The sequence below is a fragment of the Notechis scutatus genome, chromosome 1, assembly GCF_049901735.1.
Source record: "Notechis scutatus isolate UNSWTSFEM ecotype Mainland chromosome 1, rNotScu1.2, whole genome shotgun sequence".
Lineage (NCBI taxonomy): Eukaryota > Metazoa > Chordata > Lepidosauria > Squamata > Elapidae > Notechis > Notechis scutatus.
The window spans coordinates 291,336,619-291,352,462 of record NC_142009.1 but is presented as its reverse complement, the minus strand read 5'-3'; the positions used below and the strand labels follow the sequence as shown (position 1 = coordinate 291,352,462).

Here is a 15,844-nt window from a genome sequence, read left to right as displayed (position 1 = left end):
TTTGATATTTTCTTCTAATTTTGTACTTTAAAATGACCCCTTAAAAATTAATATTGAAGGAGATACAAGCATTTAAAAAATGAGAAAAAGCTGAAACAAGTTAGTACGATTGTATACAGTATTTAGATACTGTAATTTATAACCCTGAAGAGTAGAATAGAACAGAATAGAATTCTTTATTGGCCAAGTGTGATTGGACACACAAGGAATTTGTCTTGGTGCAAATGCTGTCAGTGTACATAAAAGAAAAGATACATTCGTCAAGAGTCAATCATAAGGGACAACACTTAATAATAGTCATAGGGTACAATAAGCAATCAAATCATACTAGGAAACAGTCGTTAGTTAGAGTAGTTAGTTTCTCAACAGTTGAAACAATGATTCATTGGAGACAGTATTTCTTTTGATAGGAATGGGATATTGAATTCCATTTCATTCAAAATATATCTCAAAGAATGTACTCTTAATTAGTGTGCTAATATATCTAATGCAACATCAGCAGTTACAATTCACCATCCTCAACGTATTAAGACAGCTAAAAGAAAATGTTAACTTTTTAAATAATTAATTGGTCTTCTCATTCTTATTTCTTTTGTAACATCCAACATAAGCATGTTGGATATATTTATATTCTTATTTGCTTGCTCTCTTTGTGATATAGGAGCTGGAGAATGCAGAGTTCATTCCAATGCCCCAAACCCCTTCTCTTGAAAGCTTAGCCTCTTCCAGATCTGACAAAGAAACTTTTCCCTACAATGAACTAAAAGGACTCCATATGCCTTCGCCCACACCTGTTGACAGTAACGAATCAAAATCAGAGTCTTGGGTAATGTAAACATCTATAAATATATGGAAATAGTTTATGTAGTTTTGGTTCTGGGTTGGAGGAAGGAATAAGGTGCAAAATGAAAAGCTTTAAAAAATGTTCATCTAAGAGATGAAGTAAGATACATGAAATTATTAGGCTAAGAGGATCTAGATAACTGAGAAGGAAATATAATTCAAACTCATGTATGAGCATGTAAGCTTTTAAGGTTGGATGACAGAAACTATTCCCCTCAAAACTATAAATAGAGATTTTAAAGAATTGTGTAAGGGAACATTTCATTCTACCCTTATCATAGTTTCACAAAATCTGATTTTATCTTTTATGATTGTAAGCTGCCCAGAGTTACCTTGAGATAAGATAGATGGCCCATACATTTTATGAATAAATAAAACTGGGAAGACAAAAAATATGAAAACAGCATTAAAAGAAGCAGAAAGATTTACAAAAATGATGAAATCTTCCTCATTCCCAAAGGAATATATATTTCAGGTTTATAGCTAGAACATTGGCAGAGATTTGCTAATTAGCTAATATTCTAAAATCATTTAGTATTTTGATCTGTTAGGCTTTTAGTAGTTCTAATCTCCCAGCTATGATTACCTATAGTGATGTGGAAAAGCATTGATTTTCAATTTTCTATAACACTTACTCATGAATGTGCTCGATTTTCTTTTTACAGCAGCTAGTCTTGGATTCAGCAGAATCCTGTGATAGAGGGAAATTGCCTGTGACATCTGAATGTAAATGCAGTTTTCTGCAGGCTGAAGTGGAACGTCTGAGTGGCTTAATATCAAAGTGCTTGGCAGATCAGGAAAAGTTACAGCAAGAAACTGCCCGTCTTAATGCCCAGCTACAAGTTCTCTCTAGGCGACAAGGAACACACCAGGTAATTTTTTAACTGGAAAAAGCTAACAATTACTTTCTAGAGTCAACAATACCTACACCTCCAAGCAAATCTGATGGAGCCTCAGTCACCCTAATTAACTGCAGCTTCTGAATGCGCTTCAAGGACAGCCCCGTGTAAAGCACATTGCACTTTCCCAATTCAGGAGGTGATTAAGATGTGCATGACTAGGAACAGATTGGCACACAACACAAAGTTGTACAAAACTGCTCTTGGCCATGATGGCTTGTTCCTCAAACAAGATTTAGGAATCCAGAATGACCTCCAAATTGCACATTGGTTCTGTTTGTGGTAGTACAAAAACTGTTCAACACTATTGTCTTTAGGATGGCTTATTTAAAGCAGAGGTCCTCAACCACCGGTCACAGACGGACTGGTACCGGTCCGTGGAGCACTCTGTACCGGCCGCAAAGAAAAAAAATAAAAAATGGCGGCTTTCTTCGCCTTTGGTGAATGCTGCTGGGATCGGGGATCAAGGACACAAATGAAAGAAGGGAGGAGGAAGCAGCGAAGCCTGTCCTGCTCTCTGGCTCAGCAGCTTCGGTTTCCCTCCCGCCTCGTTCCTCTCAGTCGCTCTCTCGCTGCTCCACCAGCCCAGGAAGAAACTGCTTCAAAGAAGCGGGGGGGAGCTTTTCTCTGTGCCACAGCTCCTCCGAAGTGCCCGTTTACCCCCCCCGCCCGCCCGCGCTGCTTCAATTCAGTGCTCCGTTCTGCCTGCCTGCCTGTCTGGTTGTTTGGGAGCAGCTTCGCTGAGAATAATAACTATTCGCCTTTTTATCAGCCGAAGCTGCTCCGAAACGAAGGCAGGCAGGCAGAACGGAGCACTGGGTTGAACCGCGCGGCGGGCGAGGTGGGGAAACGGGCGCTCGGAGGAGCTGCAGCGACAGGAAAAGCCGCCACCACCCCGCTTCTTTGAAGCAGTTTCTTCCTGGGCTGGTGGAGCAGCGAGAGAGCGACTGAGAGAGGAACGAGGCAGACACCTGAGGAGGGAGGGAGACACCTGAGGGATGGGGCTGAGGAGGCAGGGCCGAGGCGCTCCCTGAACTTGGTGGTTTGCTGGCAGACGCGTTTTATTACCCGACTAGGTAACAACATCAGATGTTACCTAGTCAGGTAATGAAACGTCTGCAAGCAAACCACCAAACTCGGATTCTTGCCGCCCCCGCCCCCGGTCCTTGAAAAGGTGTTTGTGCTTGAAACTGGTCCCTGGTACAAAAAGGTTGGGGACCACTGATTTAAAGGATAGTAAAACCACCCCCTGGGAAGCCTTAGTTAATCAGTAGGAACATGGGATTTGAATATACAGGTGGTGGCTAAGCTAGGAATCCCTAGAAGCCTTTCTTGGAACCCTAATTCATCAGGACTAACAGAACCAAATTCCACCCAGATAACTACAGATTAGGCATTCACCTTCATAGGACCTACTTCAAAGTTGGAGTTCAATTTGGAGCAAATCTGAGTTAATTTATCTGACATTTGTTACAGAGACTTTGCAAGTAATCCTCTGAAACAGCTCTTTCCTGAATGGCCCCAGTTATTTTAAACAAGTCTTGAGTGCTTATTCAGCCTAATTGGAAGCAAGTGGAACTTACTTTATAGCATGTTTATTTATATTTCCCTGCTGAAACAACCAGGATGCTGATAGGATGATACCTTAAAAAAACACACTGGCTTTCCCCCCATTTTCTATGCCTTTTCAGAGCCTTAAAGAATAGAATAGTGTAGCCAACATTGAGACACAAACTAGTTCATAAATAAGCTCCAGCTGAGCAGTTTTATGGGAAGTTTATATTTCAGTAGTATTTCCTTGACAATCTGAGCAAACAACTGTTAGGCCTTCCATGACATTTTATTCTTAGTACATATGTGGAATTACAGAGATCAGAAAGCTATTATGGTTAAACTATCCAGTTGAAAACATTCCATGTTGTACTATTGCCGGTAGATTTTTTTTCAATTGTGAATATGTTTTCTTTTTAATCTGAACAGCTGGAATCTCATTCCAAAGCTACACAAACATCCAAAGAAGAGATGGAATCAGATCCAAAGCCTGACTTGGATTCTGAGTCCTGGTGTCTCCTTGGAACTGACTCATGCCGCTTTAGCCTGTAGTCTTGGAACTTATTCATTTTCAAACAACATTAACTACATGCAGAGAACAGCTTTCCTAGATTCAGGTCTTTTGTGAACAATGAAGTCAAGAGTCTCCATAGCCTCCATGTACACAAGAGAGGAAGTGTTGCCTTAAGCTATGAAACTAGGAATTTAGAGAGTGTGTGAACACTTAAATCCAAACCAGAGTCTGTGCAGGTATGACAACAGTGAGTTCTCTCAGTGTATTGTTGAGTCAATAACACCCTTCCCAGGAATGGTTCCAGCAGCAGCACTTCGTTTATTTCCTAACTTTCAAAGAACAGCATTGAATCTGCAACAGTATTCACTTCATCTTCAAGCAATTCAAAGATGAAAAATTATTGAAAAGAGAAAGCCAGCAAACACCTACATTGACAGTAAAATTGAATGCTCTGAGTTGCTTTTAGCTGATAAAGTTAAAGGAGAAGCATCTTAGTCTCTAAGAATGAAGTTTAAAGAAGGGGAAATACTTTAAAAAAATAGGTGAAAGCATCCTAACAAGAAAAGCTATTTATATTCATTTCTAAACACATAAGCATGACTCTGCTTATAGTTTCAGGGATGTTGGAGAAGGACATCAAGCACCCCTTTTTTTCCATTGCCTTTAGGCATTGTTCAAATGCAAAAGAACTGGCTGAACTCTTTCAGCTACTCTTAAATCTCTAGCTCTAGAACTCAACAAGCACTGCTTTTGAAGTCAGACAAAGAGGGATTGGAATTTGAAATCAGATACATTTATGACTTGACTCATATTATTCAGTTATTGGCCTGAATTCCAATAAGAACTATGGAAAACCTCTTCTTTTTGCCCTAAATCAGTATTTTTGCTTCCTTTCAATACTTCATGAAACTGGACTTAAATATTGCTTTTAACAAAGTATGTGCATCAAATATAGTGGTCACAATTATCATGTATCACTTCAGAACTTCTTCTCTAGTATTATTACTAAACTATGCATGAAATTTTTTTGAATGTATGTTGCTTTATTTTTCACATTTAAAAATGAAATTGATATTTTTGTTGATATTTTTGTTAATTATCTTACTCCTTTGGCATAGATATAATTTTTAAGAATTATTTCTGCATTTCTCTTTACAGTAGTATGGGGTTAACTATAACTTTTAGAAAAAGTTCTTTTGTATGCTTGTTCCCATTATTTTATTTGGTAGGCCCTTGATTTTAATCACATCATCTCTTACGTATTCTATAATTTTACCAGACTGAGAAAAGAAGGGGAAGAGTGTTAAACCAAAATTTGGTCTGTTAAAATATTTAATAGATCATTATGCCATTTGGTTGATTTCTTGCCCTCCAAAAATTACTGAAGTTTTTTTCACCCCATATGAAAATACTGTTTCAACAGAGGTTATCTTTTTATAAAAAAGAATTATGTTGGGGCTACATCTAATAAAAAAATCATGGAGCAGATGAGAATCACTATTTTACAAGAGCACTGTTTTTATTTCTCAGTACTCTACAATTGGAGTACTAACTCACTGTACTGAGTGGTGATCACTCAGCAATACATGTGTGCCTTTAAACATAATGCTGTCCAAGTTGTGCCTGTTACAGATCCTGATATATGCCCCAGCCATGCTATGCAACCAAAGCACAGATTTTGTCCCACCTAAAGGATGAAGGGAAAATGTCAAAGTGCCTTTGAGAAGTCCATTTCCCTTCTCCCTTTTTAGCAGTGTTAGTTCTTAGATGATGGTTACTTACTAGCATTGCTGTTGATCTATTGAAATTCAATGTATGAAAATTATTTTGTTGTAATCTGTTTTTCTAAAATGCAATAGTGGAATGGTTTGATGTTTTCTGTTTAAATAAATTTTGACACTCAATTGTTTCTATCCTGCTTAATTCTAATAGAAATTGAAGATATTTCAAGGAAAACATTTGAGACTGCTTGATTCTACATTTATCATGATCAGACATGGTCCACATTTTCACAGGCAATATTTATCTTCCTTCTGCTACTGCTGTTTTTTGAATATTTTCAGTAATGGGTGCTGCTTTATTTTTTAGAAATTCTACTGAAAGATATGAAAATCTTATAGCACTTAAACCAACCATTTTTCTGTATATATTATGTTGATTATACCTTTTAGTCCTTTCAGCTTGTCATTATGGTCATACAGATTGTCTTCATTTAACAACCACTTCATGATGCAACAACTTTGAATTTATGACAGGGCTAACTGAGTGGTATTTACAATGGGTCCTCAAATTCCAGCCATCCCAGCAATCCTATGTTAATCTGATTGCTATTTGTGACCTTCACTGGCTTCCCACAAGCAAAGTCAATAGGGAAGCTGGCAAGGAAAGTTACAAGTCATCCAGTAAGTCACTTGCACTCTTTGCCCCTGGTGCACTCTTACTGCACCATGCAGATCACACCCCACAACCAGCAATAGACACCCCCACCACCTGCACATTCTCTGTTCAGGAACAGCCACCCAGGGTCTTGCTGTGCTATACCAGCTACCTGTGTATCTTCTGCTCAGCAGCAGCCAAGCTACCTGGGACTTACTTAACAACCCGTGATCCTTGCTTATATAGCAACAGAGCATATGGGCCATTACTAAGTGATGTCGCATTATATCATGCTCTGTGACATTACTTAGTAATGGAAAACTTCAGTCCCAATGATCATCATTAACGGAAGACAGCTTATATCAAGAATATAAATTATACAACACCAATCAAGATGAGTAGCACATATCAATAACTTACATTCATTTGATATTGATTGGATCATACATAATTAGGCTTGAACAAAGAATACTGATAAGACCACCTTTCATTTATATACGGTAATAGTGTGTCTTGAAGAAAAACAGCTACATATCAGATAATTGATAAGGGGATTACATACCACTTTTTGGTTCCTGAGTATTGGGTATACAAACTTAGAAGATAAAAACCATTATAAAGTAGAAGAACCAGTACTATTCAAGCTCTGCTAAAATATACCTTTCTGGAAAATACATTAATCACTTCAGAACAGGTTAATGCATCTGCATGTTTGATTTAGTCATAGGGAAAAGACAGGACACAATTTCTTTGGGAAGTTTGGACATTCTTATGACTTCATGATAGTAAATCTGTTTTCGGCAACTTCAGAAAACAACATGAAAAATAATATGGAAGAGGAGAAATCTCTCAATATTTAGTTCAAGTTCATTCAACATACACTAGAATTATGAAGCACCACTTCTAATAACTTTTTTTTAATCACCAACCTGTGCCATTTTATTAAAAAAAAACTTTGAAAAGATTGTCTATTTATTGATCCTGAACAAATAGGAAAAGCATGCTGCAGACCCCATGAGGTAAATAAATGTTTTTAGGTGGAATCAAGGAAGAAAGCCTTTTCTGCCAACACACCTGCTTATGGAACATTTTGCCCCCTAAGATGAGGTTGGCTCCCCACTCTTCTGGTTTTCCAGAACAATAAGACCTGGCTCCATTAGCATGGGGAACCTATGATGGCATGCAACCCTGGGCTTCTAGCCTAGTGTCTTAAACACTAAGCCAAACTGGCTCTCTTTTTAGCTTCTTAACTTTGTTTTTTAACATTGTCTATTTTTGTATAGATGTTTTTATTTGTAAATTGCCCTAAGACATTTAGATAGTGAGATGGGGTGTATAAATTTGATTAATAAAAATAAAATAAGTGAGAATATGTAACAAATATTGCAATGGGTGATATATCATTTTAAAAAACATTTCGAGGTTCAGCTTAGATATACAGCATCCAAAAAAGGTCTTCATGCAGAAATCTTTTTCTTACTGTATACATTAGACTTATCCATATTAAAAAACTATAGGTCAGCTTTCTAAAAGACAAGGATGTGGTTCAAGGGAAATAAAACTAACCACTGCCTTCTCCCCAACACACATTATTTGAAATAACTTAAATCTATGTATGGTGCAAAAGACTTATAAAAACTTTCCTTTCTGAAGCTGGGTAGAAAAATAAGAACAAGAAGTTGGTGAAAGCCAGGTTTCCTGCTCAAATCCATTTGACATTTTGCTAGCGACATAGAATAATAGAACAGAGTTGGAAAGGATCTTGGATATCTTCTGGTAGCTCAAGCAGGAAATCCTATACCATTGGTCGTCCATTCTCTTCTTGAAAATATTTAGTGTTCCATTAATTGTTCTAACTGTCAGGAAAGTTCTTGGTGGTTCTCTCCTTGATTACTTTCCATCCATTGCTTCTTGTTCTATCTTCACATACTATACTGACAGTGTGTTACGCAAAATTTGTTTCCAAACAAAGCATTCATCGATATGTTTTGACTTTCAGCAAATACTACATTTGCCTTTGCAAGCAACTTAGATTCTACATATTTTATTATAGATCATGTTTGTTGCCTGAAGACAGCTAATATGCTTATAAATATATTTATTCCATTTGTTTGCTGATTGTTCTGGTTGACCTATTCCCAAATATTTTCACTGATCTTAAAGTTGCATAGAGCTGAAAATCAGGTACTACAATTATGCTATAAAAAACAATCCATCCAAACTTCCAGGTTTTTCTACAGCAATTTGTATAGATTACTTTAAAGTGAGGAAGACTAACCTTATGTAACAAGAAACAAAACTGACTTTAAAGCTTTTCCCAGCTAATGTAAATAGTAGTACGTAATGCAATGAAATAACCTTTACTCTTCTTCTCCAGCTATCATTCTAAAATTTAAATAGGAATTTTCTAGAACATGGGTGCTTTTTGTTATGGTACTCAGCAAAGAAATGATATCTGGCAGCTCATACAAGAAATAACTGATCTCAGATGCCATCAAAGAGTCACAAGTATAGAGCCATGATTTATAAGAACTTCATATTTTCTTCCGATTTTTAATAGGCCTTTTTGCAGGGCCCTTCTTCTATGTTCTAAGAAACGGACAAAAATTCCACTGCAAAATATGCAAGGAATCCCAGGGAACCATTTTTACAGAATACAAAATTTCAAGATGATAAAAACAAAGCCACTTTTTGTCCGTCTAGGTGCTTTGACCTGTAATATATAGGGGTTAATGATCACTTAAAATTAGTGGATTTCTCATTGGTTTTACACTGAAACTGCTTCTCTATAGCATCAAACAGAAAATTGCAAGAAACACCAGTTGTAGATGTCATCTTGTCCATTTGCTAGCAATGTTTTTTTTGCTGTGGTGGTGGAGGTCTATTTTTAATGTTCTTGCACTTGGGAATATGTCTCTCAGCAACCTTAGGTGCAAACTGACGAGTACAATATGGACACAATTTGTAGTCTGGGTTTTCCATAGCTGGTGCTGGAGGAAGATCTGAGGCCTTTCCCCCTTTGGAGATGATGCGCTGCACTTCACGAGCCCTGCGCAAAGTCTTGATGAAAGAGTCATGCTTCTGTCTCCAGTTGCTTTGTTTAGATGTAGCATTGCTTTGCTTGGGAGTATCAGGACTTGGGCTGGAAGTTTTTCTCTGCAGCAAGAAGGGGAAGTGGGAAAAATAATTTAAAATAATTAATGCAACTTTGTTAGCTCATACTGTGATCATTCCTGTAACTAATTTTTTATGGTAATACCAATAGCATTTAGGCTTGTATAGCAATTTAGGCTATGTAAAGCCCCATAGTGCTTTACAGCACCCTCTGGGTGCTTTACAATGTAGAAGTATTATTTACATATTGCCCCTAACAATCTGGGTTCTTTTTTCAACCTTCAACTCTAGGTTTTGGGCAGTTTGCCTGCAGTACTGCACTTTAACCATTGTGTCACCAAGGCTATCTATAGATGTTCTTTATAGAAGTTATATTGTCATATATAAGTATATTATTTCTAATGCCAGTTTGAATTTTTTAAATTAGATAACTGGGACTATAAAATGCATGTAAAGGGTGAACTTTATTAATTTTTTAAAAGTCATTTCCACTTCTTCCTTAGGTCATTTCAAGCTGATAATATAACATTCTTAATCTATGCCATCATTAAAATATCTCAATACCGTATCTGAATTGTGAATGAAACTTACTGCACTAGAATGTTATGAATTGGATAGTGTGAAGAAGATAAATTTTAATCCTACTATATTATTTTCCTTCATAATCCTAAATATAAATGATTTCTTCATTTTATGGTTTTCCCTAGAACCAATTGTTATTCTGTCTTGTTGCAGTGACTTTTGAGCATTCATTACAGATTCTGTAACATAACGATTTTAACCATTCGTTTTCACATTCTCATTGCCTCCTAGTTTACAAATAATAACAGTTAAAAAAAACTTGCTCTGTATTTTTAGGCCAAGTATTAGTATCTTAAATAAACATTAATGGAGATTTTGCCTTATTTTTTGATGTCTTCCAAACATCATTTTCAGCAGTCATCATATTTATTACTGCATTTATATTATGGAAATTAAAAATTAATTATGGACCATCAAGTGATATTAAGAAAAGGCCTGTTTTAAAGAAAGGTCAGAAGAAAAAAACCAAATCATATCTTAGCCAGATGCTGCTCAATAAGCTTAAGGCTGGAAAACATAAGTTAGAAAATGCATTAAGAACCCCCATATAAACCACAGGATACATTTAATAAATTAGTATGCACATCACCTGTGAAATATATGAGCCCTTCAAGAGATGATATGTCTCCAATTCAGTGCCCTTCGCTCTAGCCTTGCTTGAATCAAACACTTTTCTCTTGGATCCATGATTTTTTCTGCAAATATTCATGTGTTTCTCCAACCTGGAACAGTAAAGTCTCCGTCCACAAAAATTGCATTCTCCCCAATCTTCTATATCATTCTGGACCTCTAGATATGATGGTTCTGCTGCCACCGATTCTGCATGACCTATTGGGGTTGCAGTTGGAGAACAAGACTGGTTGGATACAGATGCTGGTTTTAGGCTGTGAGTGGAAGAAATATTGGAGAAGTTATCTCTAATTTTATTGTTGCTAGCTATCAATCGTTGCTTTTTGAGCCTTTCCATATGAAGTGCCTGTGGAAGCAGGACAGTCCCAATTGAAGCTATCACAGTCTCTGGAACAAGCATTTTTTTATCATCATCATCATCACATTGTGCAATAGATTTGGAATTACAATCTTGAGAAATAGCTGACATTTTTTTCTCTGGCATCCATAATCCTCCTTGGTCTCTTCTTGCTTCTGCTTTAGTTTGCTGTCTTTTCCACTGGATTTTACGGAGCTCTTCTTCTGTTTTCCTTAGTTTCTCCCTAAGGAGAGTCTCCTTTCGCTGGATTTCCTCCTCCAAACTTCGTCCAGCAGCCTCCAGTTTTTGAATATAGCCTGACTCTGCTCTTTGTGAATGAGAAGTTGTTCTATTAGATTGTTGTACAGAAAAAGGAGTGTGCACCCCTACAGGCTGAGCCTTTACCGCATGTGAGACTTTTGTTTTCTCTGAGCTAATCCCACAGGAAGGAATCTCTGTTGCTGGTGCATTTCCAACTTGCCAAGAACTTGGTAAGGAACCATTCTCAGATTTTGGGTGGAAAACCGGCTTAAGTGGATATGCTCTGTCAACACCTTCTCTCCGCTTCATTCTCCAGTGGGAAGGCACAGTGCTGGCCTGACCCTTGAAACACCAGTTATGTGGGCCAGCAGAATAAAAACTTGCTTTCTCTAAGCCCAACTGACTATTTTCTGCAGGCCGAGTACAGGAAGAGCTCCGCTCTTTGTGAACATGAAGATCTTTCAATTTCTTCTCTTTACAGCACACAAGTTGTTGCTGGATATTATTCCTCAAATGTTCTAGCTGGGACTGTTCTTTAAGAACTTCAGGATGACGTCTTTCCTGGCTTGTTGCAGGAAGACTGGAATTGGATGCTATTGGATCCATATGCGAACACACAGCCAGCTGCAACTGAGCCATTCAGCATTTCCACTAAATCTGAAGAAATGCAACAAATTATATACATGCTATAATTCCTGCTCTCATTCTATAATTCTATTCCTTTATTGAGAAAATATGCTCTGATTGCAAGTAACTTAATGTTGTCCTTCAACAAAATCAGTGTGGGATTTCAGCCATGATCAATAAAAAGAAGTGTGCAAATAAAATGATCTATTTTTGCAGTACTGCATTGCTTCTAATATAATTTACAATATCTGACTGTGGATACCATAAAAACTGCCACATCCATACTTAGCTTATTCCATATAGTTATTACTTTGACCCAAATGCAACTACATTTGTAGGGGGAAAAGTACCACGCACAACCTAAAGGTCTTGCTATTACAAGCCAGATTTATTATGCAGGATTTAATCTTGATGAAAGTGTTTGCATGGGTATCATAGAAACATAGTTCAGAGGAAAAGGTTGCACTCACATCTCCTAGCACTGTCCAGCTGGCTACACCATGATGCTGCAAATTGGATTAGTCAGTGGTGAGGTGCATTGGACTTGGTCTATATGAATTCCTGCTGCTACCCCGTGTATATCATTAGTCTACCACTGCTGATCCAAAGGTACTTTTTCAAATGGCAACTGGACATTTTTGTTTTTCCCTGAAGGGAAAACAAAGAAAACGCAGTTGCCTTTTGAAAAAAATGCCTTTGGGACAACTATGACCTAGATGACTGAAAATCTCCAGAGACATCTACCAGTGCTGAATTCATGATGCTGCACCTATGTGGCTGGGACAATGTGAAGATAATACTATTAGTGTACCATCTTTCCTGCTACTTCTCTTTCTGTGGATGACCTCAGTGCAATCTTAGAATATCCTTATCTCCATATTCATGGGAGTTCAATGTCCACGCTGAAACTGCTCAGTCAAAAGCACCTCAAGATTTAATAACTCCCTTGATTACTCTGGGTCTTTTCCAATTTACATCTGACCTGCATACATAAAAGGTCAAACTCAGGATTTGGTAATATTATTCTGAATGACTGCTAATAGCAATAGCACTTATATAAAACCTCTCAGTGCTTTACAGCCCTCTCTAAAAAGTTTTACGGAATCAGCATATAGCCCCCAACAATCTGGGTCCTCATTTTACTGATCTCAGAAGGATAGAAGGCTGAGTCAACCTTGAGTGGGTGAGGACTAAACCCCTGGCAGTCAGCAGAATTAGCCTGCAATACTGCATTCTAATCACTGCACCACCATAACTCTTGATCTGAAAATGGGAAGTCTTTCTGTTATGTAAGCCACAGAGAGATCATTACCTAGTCAATTTCAAATTGATGGTTAGTATAAACCTGCAGGAAGGAGGACCAGTTAAAATGACTGAGGATTATAGTCCAATGGTTTCCTGAGTGTATTTGGAGGAATTTTCTGCTTTATCTGTCAGCTATAATGCTGATAGATTGGATAATCTACAGAATATGGAAATAAGTTTAGTGGTTAGGATGACAACCTTTGAGGAGACAAATGACCCTTAGGGCTACTATGAAAATGACCCTTAGGGCTACTGAGAAAAATGAAGTGCATAGGAGAAATGAGAACTGGAAAACAAGTATCTTACACTGAGATCAGACTAAGGTTGTTTATAAGCTCACCTGTACGACACTGGAAGAAAAACAGTTGCTCACTTTCCTGTCTCCGTGGGTATAAAAAATCAATATGGTGGCCACAATGGTGTGAGTGAAGCTCCATCTGTTTCTTAAGTGTGGAATGTGTACAATGCTTATAAAAATGAACTGATTTAATAATACTATTATGGTTGCATTATGACATTTTTTACCATACCCTGCAGAATCTCCATTTGCCTTCACTGCATTTATTTCCAACTAATTAGTCAACATTTATATTCTGTACTCTGCAGCACCTTCTTTGCCAAGATTTTGCAGTAGAGAATAGAAGACTTTACATATTTTTTTGTATAATCAGATCTATCTCAACTTGGAATACTGGTATATCGTAAGACTATAATCCTTTCTTCATAATTTTTTCTCTGATTTTGTATTTTCAATCTCTAGAATGTTGAACAGGTTGTACAGAAATAGGCTTAACACCTGATTATTTGATCCTTGCCCCACCTGGTTTATTAAATCAACCACAACTGATCTCATATTTAAGGTAGTGAGTAATGCTTCTTTGCAGATGGGATATTATTTGTTGCCTCTGTTACAAAAAAGTCCATTGATTATGGATGCTTATGTGATTATAGACCAAAACAAACTCATTTCAGTTCATTTGGCAGGGATGTGATGCAAACATTACTTTGGTAAACCAAACTAAAAAAATAAACATGTGTATGAAGACTGACTAGATTTCAATAGTTGTGCATCCTAAACAAAGGTATCTTTCTAGATTGTCTGATAAGAATGGGTCTTGGGGTCAGATTTGTGAACTGAGTTTAGCCTGTTTTGATGGGGTTCCAGATAAAGTTAAATAATAGGTTTGCAGTCTGAGAGTGCTGTTTAATTGGCTCTCATTGGATTTAAGATTGTAAGGATTATATTTGCACAGATAGATGCAATTCTTTCTGATAAGTTAGCAACAATTGTCCATACCTTCACTACAGTATATCCCATCTTGGTTTTTGGTTACTGCAATGTGTTAAATGGACCTAACCTTGAAAAACATCCAGAAATTGCAGTTGGTGTAAAAGGAGGCAGCCAGACAAGTAATCAATGCAAAATTCAAGGAATAACAATATGTATACTGAAAAATCTTCATTGGCTTTCGGATGTTTATTGATGTGATCTAAATTGGTACATGTTGATATTAAGTTTTCAAAGTCCTAACAGATCAATATCTGCAAAAGAGGTTCTTCTCGAGATATATTTGGAACACTTGTACACAGTCTATAAAATGTACTCATTAGGAATTATGTTTCCCATTTTCCCAACTTAGAAAAGTTATAAATCAAGAAGGTCAATAAATACAACAGATAAACTGCTTTAAGACAGGAAAGACAGAAAGGGAATGGAAGGAGCATGAGGAAACCTTTGTTTATTTATCTCTTTTTCATCCTCCATCATAGCATTTCCTTACTTCTATAATAAATATGTTGTATATATTAAAATGTACTTATCCTAAAGCTAGTGGAAATCTGTAGATATCAGCCATATACAGTACTTGTTTTCAGCTGTCCTATAAATTCATTACTGTACTGTATTTTTATGCCCAATCTAAACAAGTCAAGGTAATCAAACTATTTACTAGCTTGTAGAGCAGAAATAACTTATCTTTGTGTGGTTACCGGTGGAACCTGAAGGCAGCTAAATCATACTTAGATGACCTTTTCATAACTCTAAAACTCTAGCCCCTTTTCCTTCCTAATGCCTATCTCTCTAGGTAAAATACCCTTCCAGTTGAATTCCAGCTCTTCCATATTTCTTGGCAACAATTTCAAATGGTTTGCCATTCCTTTTCTCTAGGTTCTTCAAAGAAAAACCAGAAAGTCCAGTTGCCTTTTGAAAAAAAGCACCTTTGGGACCTTTTCTCTAGTTTTTTTTTTTTTTAACTTTCTGGGGATTTCTGGTTGTCTCCCCTATACAAATCCGAGTCCGCTTAGCTTTCCATATCAGCCGGGATAAGGCAAGGATTGTTACTGCTTGTGAATGCTTTTGCTGTTAGGATTCACTTCTATAGTTCTATAGAGCAGGGGTCTCCAACCTTGGCGACTTTAAGCTGGCTGGGGAATTCTGGGAGTTGAAGTCCACCAGGCTTAAAGTCGCCAAGGTTGGAGACCCCTGCTATAGAGGGCTGAAGGGAATGCCTTTTTTAACCCCGCCTTAAAGGTGGCTGCTACAATTTTACACAGCATTAAACTAGCGCTCGTCTCCGTTAATGATTTTACACTATAATGGGACTCGAACTGCCGGTTCGAAATTTGACAAAATTCAGGGAAGAGGGTACAGACGGAGGCACTGTGGCTGCTACAAGTTGAATTCACGCACCTACCAAAATAGTCTGCCAGCCGGCTCCAGACACACAACCGCCGCGCACGCGACGCCGCGCCTGCCTGCCTGTTTTCTCTGAACGGCGCCACTGCCAGACCTTCGGGTGGCGGTTT

The 15,844-nt window shown here is 37.5% G+C and overlaps 2 protein-coding genes across 3 annotated transcripts in view; one reads left to right on the top strand and one right to left on the bottom strand.

Moving 5' to 3' along the window:
* The window catches only part of NEK9 (NIMA related kinase 9), a 32,615-nt gene extending 26,904 nt beyond the window's left edge, over positions 1 to 5,711 (top strand). The window contains exons 20-22 of one of the 2 annotated variants that reach the window (XM_087951904.1): positions 662 to 826; positions 1,512 to 1,715; positions 3,723 to 5,711. In XM_087951904.1, the coding sequence (XP_087808030.1) occupies positions 662 to 826; positions 1,512 to 1,715; positions 3,723 to 3,845 (492 nt within the window). In that variant the 3' untranslated portion in view covers positions 3,846 to 5,711. Of the gene's footprint in view, positions 1 to 661; positions 827 to 1,508; positions 1,716 to 3,722 lie in introns of both variants that reach the window. The other variant, XM_026664414.2, reaches the window with a different exon arrangement.
* A 1,383-nt stretch (positions 5,712 to 7,094) lies between these two features.
* ZC2HC1C (zinc finger C2HC-type containing 1C) lies at positions 7,095 to 15,833 on the bottom strand. Its single transcript, XM_026664266.2, has 3 exons — positions 15,733 to 15,833; positions 10,469 to 11,764; positions 7,095 to 9,339 (listed from the first exon to the last, which is right to left on the bottom strand). Exons 2-3 carry the CDS (start codon positions 11,744 to 11,746, stop codon positions 9,031 to 9,033), a joined length of 1,587 nt encoding a protein of 528 aa, XP_026520051.2. The 5' UTR covers positions 11,747 to 11,764; positions 15,733 to 15,833; the 3' UTR covers positions 7,095 to 9,030.
* Between the last annotated feature and the right edge of the window lie 11 nt (positions 15,834 to 15,844).

Bases quoted from the DNA above. Each gene is read 5' to 3' on its own strand.
- ZC2HC1C (XM_026664266.2), bottom strand. From the start codon at position 11,746: ATGGCTCAGTTGCAGCTGGCTGTGTGTTCGCATATGGATCCAATAGCA. The intron at 9,340-10,468 runs GTGATGTGCATA...TTCTTGCTGCAG, and splicing joins AGGGCTCATATATTTCACAG to AGAAAAACTTCCAGCCCAAG.